Source organism: Nerophis ophidion, linkage group LG05 (genome assembly GCF_033978795.1).
Source record: "Nerophis ophidion isolate RoL-2023_Sa linkage group LG05, RoL_Noph_v1.0, whole genome shotgun sequence".
NCBI classification, from domain to species: Eukaryota; Metazoa; Chordata; class Actinopteri; order Syngnathiformes; family Syngnathidae; genus Nerophis; species Nerophis ophidion.
The window spans coordinates 20,154,029-20,170,767 of NC_084615.1; the positions used below are offsets into that span (position 1 = coordinate 20,154,029).

At 42.6% G+C, this 16,739-nt stretch overlaps 1 protein-coding gene and 1 long non-coding RNA gene across 3 annotated transcripts in view; one reads left to right on the plus strand and one right to left on the minus strand.

Moving 5' to 3' along the window:
* Nucleotides 1-16,739, plus strand: part of LOC133552815 (neuronal acetylcholine receptor subunit alpha-7-like) — a 122,128-nt gene that overhangs the window by 79,245 nt on the left and 26,144 nt on the right. For both annotated transcript variants that reach the window (XM_061900318.1, XM_061900319.1), the window contains 2 exons: nucleotides 11,670-11,917; nucleotides 15,397-15,591. In XM_061900318.1, the coding sequence (XP_061756302.1) occupies nucleotides 11,670-11,917; nucleotides 15,397-15,591 (443 nt within the window). The remainder of the gene's footprint in view (nucleotides 1-11,669; nucleotides 11,918-15,396; nucleotides 15,592-16,739) is intronic.
* Nucleotides 1-16,739, minus strand: part of LOC133552816 (uncharacterized) — a 61,478-nt gene that overhangs the window by 16,015 nt on the left and 28,724 nt on the right. The gene's annotated exons all lie outside the window — the stretch shown is intronic.

Here is a 16,739-nt window from a genome sequence, read left to right on the forward strand (position 1 = left end):
TTTCAATATCAACCGATACCGATATATACAGTCGTCAAAAATTCAAGCAGAAGCTTGCCAGAAGCTTGTGGATGGAGCTGTTTGGCCACAATACCCACAGTATGTTTGGAGGAGAAAAAGTGAGGCCTTTAACCCCAGGAACACCATACCTACCGTAACGCATGGTGGTGGTAGTATTATGCATTGGGCTTGTTTTGCTGCCAATTGAACTGGTGCTTTGAATTGTACAATGAAAAAGGAGAATTACCTCCAAATTCTTCAGGAAAATCTAAAATCCTCAGCCCGGAGGTTGGGTGTTGTGATCTGCCGTCCGGATCATGTATGGTTTTGGTTTCTGAGTCCTTTTGTGTTTTGTTGGTCGTTTTGGACTCTTCCTGTTCTTAGTTTTTGCACTTCCTGTTTTATTTTGTTTCCATGGTTTTTCATTTGTCACACCTGCTACTTGTTTCCCTTACGCACACTTGTTGGTAATTGTTTACTTCTGTATTTAAGCCTGCCTTCTCCTTTTGTTCAGTCTTGGTCTGGACTGCAACAGTCACGTTTGTTTTTTTCACTCTGTCGATGTATATACTATTGCTAAGTCTCGTCTTAGCTTTGGGTGTGCTCGGCACGTTACTGTTGGACCTCTGGACTCCCTGCTAAGTTAGCATTAGCTTCCCGTGCGTAGGCAGGCGCTTTATTTTGTCGTTTGTATCAGTGTTCTTTTCATTTTTATATATTAAATCAGGTCTTAACTGCTTCTCCTGCCAGTCTGGTCCTCGTGCATCCGGGGGTGACACAACTCGCGCATCACAATGCGTTCCAAACGTGACATTGGGTCTTGGGCACAGTTGGGTGTTCCAACAGGACAATCACATCCAAACACACGTCAAAAGTGGTAAAGGAATGGCTAATTCAGGCGAGAATGAAGGTCTTAGAATGGCCTTCCCAAAGTCCTGACTTAAACGTGTGGACAATGCTGAAGAAACAAGTCAGTGTCAGAAAAGCAACACATTTAGCTGAACTGCGGCAATTTTGTGGTCAAAACATAAAGCAGAAGCTTGTGGATGGCTACCAAAATGTAGCACCACTGCTAATATAGCATCATTTGAAAAGTCATCCGCTAGAGAATGAAGAGTGCTTGAAACTCCGCATGTCAACATCTCCATTTGGTGCCACACCAACAAAATGCCGAAGCAACTATTTCTAGATTAACACCGTATGAAAAAAATAGTCATTAACAGAAGTAGATAACGTCCACAGAAACCTACCACGTAGTGAAGGACATACACTATTTGATTTCCTATTATGCAGCTCATTTTTATTTGACACTTATTGAAATATCTTGTGTGACATCATGCACAAAAGTGCACTTTATTTGTTTTAAACTATTGTAGTGGCGTTCTGTACAAAGAGAAGAACTTTAATTTAGTGTTGTTTTGATATGTCATCCTAGTGACATCATGCACAAAAGTGCACTCATAGCTTGTTTTAAATGGTCTCTGACAATGTTGCACTTTCTGTTTTGGAAATGACATCAATGTTTGTGCCACTACTTAATAACTGTTTAATAAATTGACTTAGTTGAGATTTTCCTCTCTGCATGAAAGTTTAAAAGCAGCATACAAACCCCATTTCCATATGAGTTGGGAAGTTGTGTTAGATGTAAAATATAAACGGAATACAATGATTTGCAAATCATTTTCAACCCATATTCAGTTGAATATGCTACAAAGACAACATATTTGATGTTCAAACTGATAAACGTTGGGGTTTTTTTTGCAAATAATCATTAACTTTAGAATTTGATGCCAGCAACACGTGACAAAGAATTTGGAGAAGGTGGCAATAAATACTGATAAAGTTGAGGATTGCTCATCAAACACTTATTTGGAACATCCCACAGATGTGCAGGCTAATTGGGAACAGGTGGGTGCCATGATTGGGTATAAAAACAGCTTCCCAAAAAATGCTCAGTCTTTCACAAGAAAGGATGGGGCGAGGTACACCCCTTTGTCCACAACTGCGTGAGGAAATAGTCAAACAGTTTAAGAAAAACGTTTCTCAAAGTGCAATTGCAAGAAATCTAGGGATTTCAACATCTATGGTCCATATCATCAAAAGTTTCAGAGAATCTGGAGAAATCCCTCAACGTAAGCGGCATGGCCGGAAACCATCATTGAATGACCATGACCTTCCATCCCTCAGATACTGTATCAAAAACCGACATCAATCTCTAAAGGATATCAACACATGGGCTCAGGAACACTTCAGAAAACCACTGTCACTAAATACAGTTCGTCGCTACATCTGTAAGTGCAAGTTTAAGCTCTACTATGCAAAGCCAAAGCAATTTATCAACAACATCCAGAAACGGCGCCGGCTTCTCTGGGCCCGAGATCATCTAAGATGGACTGATGCAAAGTGGAAAAGTGTTCTGTGGTCTGACGAGTACACATTTGAAATTATTTTTGGAAATATTCGACATCGTGTCATCCGGACCAAAGGGGAAGCGAACCATCCAGACTGTTATCGACGCAACGTTCAAAAGCCAGCATCTGTGATGGTATGGGGGTACATTAGTGCTCAAGGCATGGGTAACTTACACATTTGTGAAGGCACCATTAATGCTGAAAGGTACAAACAGGTTTGGGAACAACATATGCTGCCATCTAAGCGCCGTCTTTTTCATGGACGCCCCTGCTTATTTCAGCAAGACAATGCCAAGCCACATTCAGCACGTGTTACAACAGCGTTGTTTCTCAAAAAAAAAAAGAGTCCGGGTTCTTTCCTGGCCCGCCTGCAGTCCAGACGTGTCTCCCATCGAAAATGTGTGGCGCATTACGAAGCGTAAAATACGACAGCGGAGACCCCGGACTGTTGAACGACTGAAGCTCTACATAAAACAAGAATGGGAAAGAATTCTACTTTCAAAGCTTTAACAATTAGTTTCCTCGGTTCCCAAACGTTTAATGAGTGTTGTTAAAAGAAAAGGTGATGTAACACAGTGGTGAACATGCCCTTTCCCAACTACTTTGGCTTGTGTTGCAGTCATGAAATTCTAAGTTAATTATTATTTGCACAAAAAAAATAAAGTTCATGAGTTTGAACATCAAATATCTTGTCTTTGTAGTGCATTCAATTGAATATGGGTTGAAAAGGATTTCGAAAATCATTGTATTCCGTTTATATTTACATCTAACACAATTTCCCAACTCACATGGAAACGGGCTTTGTATTTTGGTTTTTCGAATAGTGACCATGCTCGATGACAAGACTTCCTGTGATTAGGAACGACTCGTGCCTTCTTCCGAACTATTGGATGCATCAATAAGAGAGATGGTTGTTCGGGATTTATAAATTTAGCGACCTTTCCTAACGACGTACATGACTCATTGCAAGGCTTATATGAAGTCTCCTTCAGACAGTCACAACACAACCTCGACAATAAGTAATCTTCCATGATCCAAGTCCTGCTGGGGCCAGATTAAAACACAAATGAGCATCATTATCATTTGACTTTTTGACACGATATTAAACAACCGTTATCTAACACAACACTTCTGTGACAAAATGATCCCAAGCTGCCCGGCTCCTGTTTTCCTTCCAGAGTTGATGAGCTGTGGAGAACACTTAGAATAATCTATTTAGTGCGCTTCATTTGGCGTATACGGTCTCTGCCTGCAATAAATATGTCGCACGCTAAAACCGGCGGAAAAATGTACTTGCCTGCAGGCTTTCTTGGACCATCTATTAAACCGCTGAGGTATAGATCTCATCGTTGAGCTCAGTGACTCCTACAGTTCTGACTTTATGAACTTGGACATCCATCCAGCCATTTTGTACCGCTTATTCACTTCGGGATCTTGGGGGCAGCAGCCTAAGGAGGTAAGCCCAGACTTTCCTCTAGCCAGCCACTTCGTCTAGCACTTCCCGGGAGATCCCAAGGCGTCCCCAGGCCAGCCGGGAGACATAGTCTTCCCAACGTGTCCTGGGTCTTCCCCATGGCCTCCTACCGGTCGGACGTGCCCTAATCACCTCCCTAGGGAGGCATTCGGCTGGCATCCTGACCAGATGCCCGAACCACCTCATCTGGCTCCTCTCCATGTGGAGGAGCAGCGGCTTTACTTTGAGTTCCTCCCGGATGACAGAGCCTCTCACCCTATCGCTAAGGGAGAGACCCAAACTCATTTTGGCCGCTTGTACCCATGATCTTGTCCTTTCGGTCATAACCCAAATCTCATGACCATAGGTGAGGATGGGAACGTAGATCGACCGGTAAATTGAGAGCTTTGCTCCTTCACCACAACGGATCGATACAGCGTCCGCATTACTGAAGACGCCGCACCGATCCGCCTGTCGATCTCAAGATCCACTCTTCCCTCACTCGTGAACAACACTCCGAGGTACTTGAACTCCTCCACTTGGGGCAGGGTCTCCTCCCCAACCCGGAGATGGCACTCCACCCTTTTCCGAGCGAGAACCGTGGACTCGGACTTGGAGGTGCTGATTCTCTTCCTGCGAACCGATCCCGTGAGAGCTGAAGACCCTGTATTGTGGCCAGACAAATTTTTGTTTCATCTGACCACAAAACTTTCCTCCAGAAGGTCTGTTCTCTGTCCATGTGATGTCAGATGAAACAAAAATTGAGCTGTTTGGCTACAATACCCAGCAATGTGTTTGGAGGAGAAAAGGTGAGGCCTTTAATCCCAGGAACACCATACCTACCGTCAAAAATGGTGGTGTAGTATTATGCTCTGGGCCTGTTTTGCTGCCGATAGAACTGGTGCTTTACAGAGAGTAAATGGGACAATGAGAAAGGAGGATTACCTCCAATTTCTTCAGCATCAGTCTGGAGGTTGTGTCGTGGGCGCAGTTGGGTATTCCAACAGGACAATGACCCCAAACACATGTCAAAAGTGGTAAAGGAATGGCCTTCCCAAAGTCCTGACTTAAACATGTGGACAATACTGAAGAAACAAATCCGTGTCAGAAAACCAACAAATTTAGCTGAACTGTGTTACGGCACACACACAGTCTGTTTTTCCTTCATCTGCGGGAGCACCGAGGGGCTCTGCTGTGAGCTCCACAGGACACGCCAAGACGTCGCCGCAGCCGTAGACAATCAGCTATCAGCGCACCTGTCTATAATCAGACAAGCAGCATAACGACCAGTGGACCCAAGGATCCTTGTGGGAACTTAGTTTCTCAATGGTGTACCTACCCTCCGTCGCCCTGAAAGTGAGCTGTATGTCTCACTTCTCCCTGGATCTCCCTTTGGACTCTGACTGCCTCCCTCGTCCCTTGACTACTCGTTCACCCCCGGACTCTGACGCCTCTCTCTGCCCCACGGACCTCACGTAAATCTCGGATCCCTTCTGCGCTGCCCTCTTTGGTTGTGTCTGCTTCGTCGTTCAACATTTACGGTAACACTAAACAGCTAATCTACACACATAGTCACACACATACGCTCTTGGATTTTGTCACACACCATTCCGTAGTTTATTAGTATTGTTTATTATTATTTCATGATCAGGTGAACAGGCTAATTGGGAACAGGTGGGTGCCATGATTGGGTATAAAAGCAGGTTCCATGAAATGCTCAGTCATTCACAAACAAGGATGGAGCAAGGGTCACCACTTTGTCAACAAATACGTGAGCAAATTGTCCAACAGTTTAAGAACAACATTTGTCAACCAGCTATTGCAAGGAATTTAGGGATTTTACCATCCACGGTCCGTAATATCATCAAAAGTTTCAGAGAATCTGGAGAAAGCCCTGCACATAAGCGATGATATTACGGACCTTGGATCCCTCAGGCGGTACTGCATCAAAAAGCGACAACAGTGTGTAAAGGATATATAACCACATGGGCTCAGGAACACTTCAGAAAACCCGTGTCAGTAACTACAGTTGGTCATTACACCTGCAAGTGCGAGTTCAAACTCGACTATGCAAAGCAAAAGACATTTATCAACAACACCCAGAAACCCCACTGGCTTTGCTGGGCCCGAGCTTATCTAAGATGGACTGATGCAAAGTGGAAAAGTGTTCCGTGGTCTGACGAGTCCACATCAATATATATATATATATATATATATATATATATATATATATATATATATATATATATATATATATATATATATATATATACATATATATATAATACATCACTGAACATTACTTTCCCTGGTGTCTATGTCGTCATCTCCCTTCGTTAAACATAACAAACTTAACCAATTTTGTCAAGAGTGGTCAAAAATACAACCAGAAGCTTGCCAAAAGTGCCTTATTGCAGTGAAACTTGCTGAGGGACATGTGACCAAATATCAACATTGCTGTAAGTATACTTTTGACCCAGCACATTTGCTCACATTTTCAGTAGTGTCATGTCTGTTGATCATGTTTTTGTTTAGTCATGTTCTGTTTGTTTTTTGGCCACTCAGTTCCTGTTTTTGCACTTCCAGTTTTTTTTTGTCACCATGGCTACCCATTAGTTTTCACCTGTCCTCATGTCTCACACCTGTTTTCACTAATCACCACAGTATTATTTAAGCCTGTCTGCTTCTGTTCTTCGTCCTTGCAACATCACCTCCTTCACACCCTCGATCACCTGCTAAGCACCTTGTAATCCATGCCAATGATCCATGTTCCGTTCCCGTTCCGTTCCAAGTAAGTTTTCTTGTTATTTATGCCACAGTGCAAGTTTTTGTTTTATGTTCATACTTTTGCCTTAGTGCAAGTTTTTTTTTTTTGTACCGCCATTGTGCGCGCCTTTTGTTTGCCTTCTTTTGGTGCAGTTATAGTGTTAAAATAAAAGATGTCTTTACCTTCATGCCATCTCCGGTCCAAGTTCACTTGCATCTCGGGAAAACAACCACCTCATAGTCCAAGTATTGACAACTAAACCCATACAAAATTCATAGAAGAACCAAACTTCATGAATGTTTATTGTGACCAAGTATGTGCTCCAATCACTCTATCACAAAAAAATAAGAGTTGTAGAAATGATTGGAAACTCAAGACAGCCATGACACTTGTTCTTGACAAGTGTATGTAAACATTTTGACCACGACTGTATATTATGAACATGTGCTCTTCTTCAAACATGACCTCATGTCTGCTAGATTACAAAACCGCACACATTTTTAGTGAATGTAAGACTTTGAATAATAAAAGGAAATAATAAATACTTAAAAGGGCTGTTGGCAACCTTTACATAGCTGCCTAGAGGGCGCTAACAGTCCAAAATGTTGTAAACGTGATGTCTCGGCGCTTTGAGCATATAAACTACCCCCCCCTACCCCCCACCCCCACATAACACAGGTGTGTTTGCTTTATTTGGTGTCAACTTGCGAAAAAGTATATCATCGCAATGTCGATTAATTCCTTTTCATGCCGATCGCCTCTGGCTGATACTGCCTTTATTTTTAGTCCCCCAACCGCTAATTATGTGTCTCCATACTCAATGTGGAGCCTCGCCCTGAAGCTAATAATAACTAACTCCATTACGGCAAATAACTTGCATTGCTTTGTATCTTAAGTACAAAACCAGAGAAGTTGGCACTTTGTGTGAATGTGAAATAAAAACAGAATACAATGATTTGCAAATCCTTTTCAACTTATATTCAATTGAATAAACAGCAAAGACAAGATATTTAAAATTAATATTGGAAAACTTTGTTGAGTTTTGCAAATATTAACTAATTTGGAATTTGATGCCTGCAACATGTTTCAAAAAAGCTGGCACAAGTGGCAAAAAAGACAGAGAAAGTTGAGGAATGCTCATCAAACACTTATTTGGAACATCCCACAGGTGAACAGGCTAATTGGGAACAGGTGGGTGCCATGATTGGGTGTAAAAGCAGCTACCAAGAAATGCTCAGTCATTCACAAACAAGGACGGGGCGAGGGTCACCACTTTGTCAACAAATGCCTGAGCCAATTGTCCAACAGTTTAAGAAAAACATTTCTCAACCAGCTATTGCAAGGAATTTAAGGATTTCACCATCTACGGTCTGTAATATCATCAAAATGTTCAGAGAATCTGGAGAAATCACTGCACGTAAGCAATGATATTACCGACCTTTGATCCCTCAGGCGGTAGTACATCAAAAAGCAACAACAGTGTGTAAAGGATATCACCACATGGGCTCAGAAAGACTTCAGAAAACCACTGTCAGTAACTACAGTTTGTCGCCATATCTGTAAGTGCAAGTTAAAATTACTATGCAAAGCGAAAGCTTTTTATCAACAACACCCAGAAACGCCACCGGCTTTGCTGGGCCCGAGCTCATCTAAGATGGACCGATACAAAGTGTAAAAGTGTTTTGTGGTCTGACGAGTCCACATCAAATTGTTTTTGGAAACTGTGGACATCGTGTCCTCCGGATTAAAGAGGAAAAGAACCACGAACTAGGGCAATATTTGAAGTACATTTTAGATTATGTCTAAACTTTTTTTTTTTTTACTTTAAATGATTCGTTACACATTTCCTGATGACAGCATTTCACTATAATTGCATTGCTGTTTTTAGATTATTGTTTATATTGATAACTTTCGCCGTAGTAATTCATGTTGCTGTGGGCCCCTCACATTATATATATATATATATATATATATATATATATATATATACCGGTCGATCTACGTTCCCACCGTCACCTATGGTCATGAGCTTTGGGTCATGACCGAAAGGATAAGATCACGGGTACAAGCGGCCGAAATGAGTTTCCTCCGCCGTGTGGCGGGGCTCTCCCTTAGAGATAGGGTGAGAAGCTCTGTCATCCGGGAGGAACTCAAAATAAAGCCGCTGCTCCTCCACATCGAGAGGAGCCAGATGAGGTGGTTCGGGCATCTGGTCAGGATGCCACCCGAACGTCTCCCTAGTGAGGTGTTTAGGGCACGTCCGACCGGTAGGAGGCCACGGGGAAGACCCAGGACACAATGGGAAAACTATGTCTCCCGGCTGGCCTGGGAACGCCTCGGGATCCCCCGGGAAGAGTTAGACGAAGTGGCTGGGGAGAGGGAAGTCTGGGCTTCCCTGCTTGGGCTGCTGCCCCCGCGACCCGACCTCGGATAAGCGGAAGAAGATGGATGGATGGATGGATGGATATATATATATATATATATATATATATATATATATATATATATATATATATATATATATATATATATATATATATATATATACCGGTCGATCTACGTTCCCACCCTCACCTATGGTCATGAGCTTTGGGTCATGACCGAAAGGAAAAGATCACGGGTACAAGCGGCCGAAATGAGTTTCCTCCGCCATGTGGCGGGGCTCTCCCTTAGAGATAAGGTGAGAAGCTCTGTCATCCGGGAGGAACTCAAAGTAAAGCCGCTGCTCCTCCACATCGAGAGGAGCCAGATGAGGTGGTTCGGGCATCTGGTCAGGATGCCACCCGAACGTCTCCCTAGTGAGGTGTTTAGGGCACGTCCGACCGGTAGGAGGCCACGGGGAACACCCAGGACACAATGGGAAGACTATGTCTCCCGGCTGGCCTGGGAACGCCTCGGGATCCCTCGGGAAGAGTTAGACGAAGTGGCTGGGGAGAGGGAAGTCTGGGCTTCCCTGCTTGGGCTGCTGCCCCCGCGACCCGACCTCGGATAAGCGGAAGAGGATGGATGGATGGATGGATGGATGGATATATATATATATATATATATAGATATATATATATATATATATATAGGGCTTCACGGCGGCAGAGGGGTTAGTGCGTCTGCCTCACAATACGAAGGTCCTGCAGTCCTGGGTTCAAATCCAGGCTCGGGATCTTTCTGTGTGGAGTTTGCATGTTCTCCCCGTGAATGCGTGGGTTCCCTCCGGGTACTCCGGCTTCCTCCCACTTCCAAAGACATGCACCTGGGGATAGGTTGATTGGCAACACTAAATTGGCCCTAGTGTGTGAATGTGAGTGTGAATGTTGTCTGTCTATCTGTGTTGGCCCTGCGATGAGATGGCGACTTGTCCAGGGTGTACCCCGCCTTCCGCCCGATTGTAGCCGAGATAGGCGCCAGCGCCCCCCGCAACCCTGAAAGGGAATAAGCGGTAGAAAATGGATGGATGGATATATATATATATTAGGGGTGTGGGAAATAATTGATTCGAATACGTTATATATATGTATATATATATATTTATTTATTTATTATTATTATTATTTTTTATTTTTTTAAGTGTGTCTGAGGAAAACTATCACTTTGCACATAAACAAGTACTTTAAACTTATAACATCTTGTGTAAAAAGGTTTAAATAATATTAGTTTTCATTATTCTGCATTCTGGTTGTTTGTACAATCAAATGTAAATAGAGCATGTAGTTTTTTTATAGTTGCACATTAAAGGCCTACTGAAACCCACTACTACCGACCATGCAGTCTGATAGTTTATATATCAATGATGAAATATTACCATTGCAACACATGCCAATACGGCCTTTTTAGTTTACTAAATTGCAATTTTAAATTTCGCGAGGAAGTATCCTGCTAAAAAGTTGCGGTATGTTGATGTCTGCGCGTGACGTCACACATTTTAGAGGACATTTTGTTCCAGCACCGTTCACAGCTATAAATCGTCTCTTTTCATCGCATAATTCCACAGTATTCTGGACATCTGTGTTGCTGAATCTTTTGCAATGTGTTCAATTAATAATGGAGACGTCAAAGAAGAAAGCTGTAGGTGGGAAGCGGTGTATTGCGGCCGCCTTTAGCAACAAAAACACAGCCGGTGTTTCATTGTTTACATTCCCGAAAGATGACGGTGAAGCTGTATTTGGAACAGAGCGGTCAAGCGAACATGGTTCCCTACCACATGTCAACCAGCAGGTTTCGGTGAGAAAACGGTGGTAATAAGTCGGCTCTTACCGTAGACATGAGCGGAGAGCTTGCGTCGTTCCTCCTGCGCCTGTCAAAGAGGCAGCTGCGGACTCTCTTGCCTCCTCCCACCGGCCGCCCCCAACCATCGGATGCTTCCGCAGTGGAGGAGGGGAAAAAAAAAATCTCAGCCCGGCCCCACCTCGTCGAGAAACGTGGCTTCCCTCGGAGACACTGGCGGTCACCACACCCGTGGCCACACCCCTCCGACTTTCAGGTTGTACAGGTACGACCATATAATCTCACTAAAACACTAGTAACACAATAAGCAGATAAGGGATTTTCCAGAATTATCCTAGTAAATTTGTCTAATAACATCTGAATCGCTCTGCCGTCTAGTTTTTTTTTTTTTTCTAGTCCTTCACTCTCACTATCCTCATCCACGAATCTTTCATCCTCACTCAAATTAATGGGGAAATTGTCGCTTTCTTGGTCCGAATCGCTCTCGCTGCTGGTGGCCATGATTGTAAACAATGTGAGGATGTGAGGAGCTCTACGACCCGTGACGTCACGCGCACATCGTCTGCTACTTCCGGTACAGGCAAGGCTTTTTTATTAGCGACCAAAAGTTGCGAACTTTATCGGGGATGTTCTCTACGAAATCCTTTCAGCAAAAATATGGCAATATCGCGAAATGATCAAGTATGACACATGGAATGGACCTGCTATCCCCGTTTAAATAAGAAAATCTCATTTTAGTAGGCCTTTAACATACCCATGTATTTGCATCCAGTCACTGCCATTTCTGCATGTTCGACGTGTCTTTTGTGTTTCCCTCCAGTGCGGATGAGCGCTTTGACGCCACCTTCCACACCAACGTGCTGGTGAACGCTTCTGGTTACTGCCAGTACATCCCACCTGGCATCTTGAAGAGCACTTGCTACATCGACGTGCGCTGGTTCCCCTTCGATGTGCAGAAGTGCGACTTGAAGTTCGGCTCCTGGACTCACAACGGCTGGCTGCTGGACCTCCAAATGCTGGACGTGGACACGTCCACCTACATACCCAACGGGGAGTGGGATCTTGTAGGTAAGGTGCTGCGGGACGTAAGGGTCAGATGTCATTGACAGTGAGAGCAGACGTCCGCCATCCCATTGTTTGGCTTATCACGCTTTGGCTGTTGACATGCAAAACAAAATGCAATGTTGTGATGTACCGTGAATCATGTGGTTGTAGTTCTAAGTGGGTGTGGGTACCAAAATCAGCTAGAACTATAATACAGATAAAACAAGTTGCCAGAAAAAAATGGAAGAGATTGAACTAAGTTTGGTACATTCATTTCACATAAAAATGCAAGGCATTAAAAGTAGCTCTGAATTAAAACCATCCATCCATCTTATTCCGCTTATCCACGTTCGGTTCGCGGGGGCAGCAGCCTAAGCAGGGAAGCCCAGACTTCCCTCTCCCCGGCCTCTTCATCCAGCTCTTCCCGGGGAATCCCGGGGCATTCCCAGGCCAGCCGAGAGACAGTCTTCCCAACGTCCTACCGGTCGGACGTGCCCAAATCACTTCATCTGGCTCCTCTTGATGAGGAGGAGCAGCGGCTTTACTTTGAGCTCCCCCCGGAGGGCAGAACTTCTCACCCTATCTCTAAGGGAGAGCCCCGCGACCCGGCGGAGGAAAGTCATTGTACCCGTGATCTTGTCCTTTCGGTCATAACCCAAAACTCATGACCATTAGTGAGGATGGGAACGTAGATCGACCGGTAAATTGAGAGCTTTGCCTTCCGGCTCAGCTCCTTTTTCACCACGACGGATAGATACAGTGTCCGCGCAGGAAACATAGAACTATGGACATGGAACACTCACGAAACCGTGGCATGAAACATACAATACTTACAAGTAGGTTGCGTGAAGCATATAATGACGCCAGGGAGACTGACTGGCAAAGGCGAGCTTAAATAATGCCTTGGAAAAGTGGCTGACAGCAGCTGAGCATGGGACCACTAACCAGAGGCAGGTGAACCCAATTAATCCCCACGGGGACCAAAATAAACCCAGGAGTGCAACACAACAGGAACTAAGGGAGTCCAAAACTAACAGAACGTGACTAAACAAAACATGATCCGGACCACGGATCATGACACGTTTGTGGTATCATCCGAAACTAATGTAAAGTATCAAACAAGAGAAAAATAAGTGATTATTACATTTTAACAGAAGTGTAGATAGATAATAAGCAGATATTAACAGTAAATGAACAAGTAGATAAATATAAACCATGTTTCCATATGAGTTGGGAAATTGTGTTAGACGTAATTATAAATGGAATACATTAATTGGCAAATCATTTTCAACCCATATTCAGTTGAATATGCTACAAAGACAACATATTTGATGTTCAAACTGTTAAACTTTTTTTTTTTTAATTAATCAATAACTTTAGAATTTCATGCCAGCAACACGTGACAAAGAAGTTGGGAAAGGTGGCAATAAATACTGATAAAGTTCAGGAATGCTCATCAAACACTTATTTGGAACATCCCACAGGTGTTCAGGCTAATTGGGAACAGGTAAGTGCCATGATTGGGTATAAAAACAGCTTCCGTGAAATGCTCAGTCATCCACAAACAAGGATTGGGAAACAGTCACCACTTTGTGAACAAATGCGTGAGCAAATTATCAAACAGTTTAAAAACATTTCTCAACGGGCTATTGCAAAAAATTTAGGAATTTCACCATCTACGGTCCGTAATACCATCAAAAGGTTCAGAGAATCTGGATAAATCACTGCACGTAAGCGATGATATAACGGACCTTTGTTCCCTCAGGCGGTATTGCATCAAAGAGCGACATCAGTGTGTAAAACAACTGTGCAAAGCCAAAGCCATTTATCAACAACACCCAGAAACGCCGCCGGCTTCACTGGGCCTGAGCTCAGCTAAGATGGACTGATGCAAAGTGGAAAAGTGTTCTGTGGTCTGACAAGTCCACATGTCAAATTATTTTTCGGAAACAGGGACGTCGTTTCCTCCGGACCAAAGAGGAAAAGAACCATCAGGACTGTTCTAGGTGAAAAGTGGAAAAGCCAGCATCTGTGATGGTATGGGGGTGTATTAGTGCGACAAGGCATGGGTAACTTACACATCTGTGAAGGCACCATTAATGCTGAAAGGTACATACAGGTTTTGGAGCTACATATGTTGTCATCCAAGCAACGTTATCATGGACGCCCCTGCTTATTTCAGCAAGACAATGCCAAGCCACGTGTTACAACAGCCTGGCTTCATAGTAAGAGAGTGCGGGTACTAGACTGGTTTGCCTGTAGTCCAGACCTGTCTCCCATTAAATATGTGTGGCGCATTATGAAGCCTAAAATACCAAAACAGAGACCCCGGATGGTTGAACAATTTAAGCTGTACACAAAACAAGAATGGGAAAAGCTTGAAAAGCTGAAAAGCTTCAAAAATGTGTCTCCTTAGTTCCCAAAGGTTTATTGAGTGTTGTTCAAAAGGTGATGAAACACAGTGGTGAACATGCCCTTTCCCATTTACTTTGGCATGGGTTGCAGCCATGAAATTCTAAGTTAATTATTATTTGCAAAAAATAAATAAAGTTTATGAGTTTGAACATCAAATATCTTGTCTTTGTAGTGCATTCAACTGAATATGGGTTGAAAAGGATTTGCAAATCATTGTATTCTGTTTATATTTACATCTAACACAATTTCCCAACTCATATGGAAATTGGTTTATATATATATATATATATATATATATATATATATATATATATATAAACAATATATTTGCATACATAAGCTGCAAAAAAAAATATATTAACAATATATTTTCATACATAAGCTGCAAAAAAAAAAAAAAAAAAATACTTTAAAAACCGGCAGCTCAGTCACCAGAATATTACCGTAAAAGCAGTGGGTTTCTTACTGAATATAAAAAAATTGTAAAAATGGAATGGAAGGGAGAAACAATAGCACTGTTTTTAGTGGTAAAATTCAAGCAACAGAGCTGCCAGTTTTTTGTTTTTACCATAAAATGTTGTTGTTTTAATGTTCATTGTTTGTTTGTTTTTTTAATGTTTTCGTGTCTTACTGTGTATAAAAAATAAACAGTACCAAAGTTGATTTTTACGGTAAAAAAAACTCAATTCGGTGGAATTTAACCGTAAAATCTATTGTCAATTTTACAGTCTACAATTTGAAATCCAAAGTCGAGCAGATATTTAAGTACAGTATTTCCTTATTTTAACAAAAAAATATTTTTGGAATACACGATAATTAAATATTTTGATGATATTGAATTTTAAAAGATAATCAATTGCATGCAGTCCATGATTTTTAATGTCAAAATAGAAATAATAATATATTAAGTGAGAAAAGATTAAGCATTTTATTAACGCATATTATTTCCAGGCTTTCGCGGGCCACATAAAATAACGTGGCGGGCCAGATTTGGCCCCAGGGCCTTGAGTTTGACACCTGTGGATTAGAACGTTCTTTTTTAAACCTTTTTTAAGACACATAACAAAGATGACGTTTATGTCCCTCAGGTGTCCCAGCCAAACGCAACGAGCTATACTACGAATGTTGCAAGGAGCCCTACCCGGACGTCACCTTCACCGTCACCATGCGGCGCAGAACCCTTTATTACGGCCTCAATCTGCTCATCCCCTGCGTGCTGATCTCCGGCCTGGCCCTGTTGGTTTTTCTGCTGCCCGCCGACTCGGGAGAGAAGATCTCGCTCGGTAAGACGCTGCACAGATGTTGGGCAAGACATTATTTTGGTTATATTGACTCAGAACAAAAGCTGGGAGTGGCGGGGAGTCATACACTGGGCAGGTTTTGTGTTCGGTGAGGACAGTCCCGCTTTTTATGAATCCTTTGCATTTTTAATTGACTTGCTGCAGTGCAGTCTGTTTTTTAAACAGGAGAAACACTCGAGTTCCGTGGAAGGAAAAGGGTCGGACTTAACTCCTGCGTGACATTATAGTGCAGGGGTCCCCAAACTACGGCCGGAAACGGCCCGCCAGCATCCAAAATCCGGCCCGCAGGAAATCCCAAGTTAAAGAAAAAAAAAGTGTTTTAATTTTATTTTTAAATTTTATTGTTTTAATATATAACTTCTCAGAGAGTGAGATAATTCCTGGAAATGGCTGGTTGTCTTCTTTTAATAAATTTAATACAATCTTTGCAAGCCGGCTAACGTTTGCTGTGGTCTGGAACAACAACACAAAATGCAGCCAATATTACGTACAGATAATGTGTCATGAGACATGCAAATATAAACACACAGAGGACATAAGTAAAAGAAATTAAATGAGCTCAAATATAGCTACAAACGAGGCATAATGATGCAATATGTACATACAGGTAGCCGAAATAGCGTGTTAGCATCGATTAGCTTGCAGTCACGCACTTTTACCATGAATTGATTGACGTGGACCCCGACTTAAACAATTTGAAAAACGTATTGGGGTGTTACCATTTAGTGGTCGATTGTACGGAATATGTACTGTATTGTGCAATCTACTAATAAAAGTTTCAATCAATCAAACCAAATATGCCTGATTAGCACTCCAATGAGTCAATAACATCAACAAAGCTCACCCTTTGTGCATTCGCGCACAGACTAAAACGTTTGGTGGACAAAACGAGACAAAGAAGGCGTGGCGTAAAACATGTTCTTCTGTGGCAGCGTCGGGAAATGTTGCGCACGTAAACAAACTGTTAAGTCACAGTCCACCCAACGGTGAGTTCAAGCGCCGCTGAAATTAGTAGGACAAAACGACGCTCGGTAAATACTCTAATGGATGAAACATATTAAACAGTGGGCTTTCTAACAATTAGGAAAGTTTGTGTCGTGTTTGTCCTCCTACACAAACCGTCCGTCTAT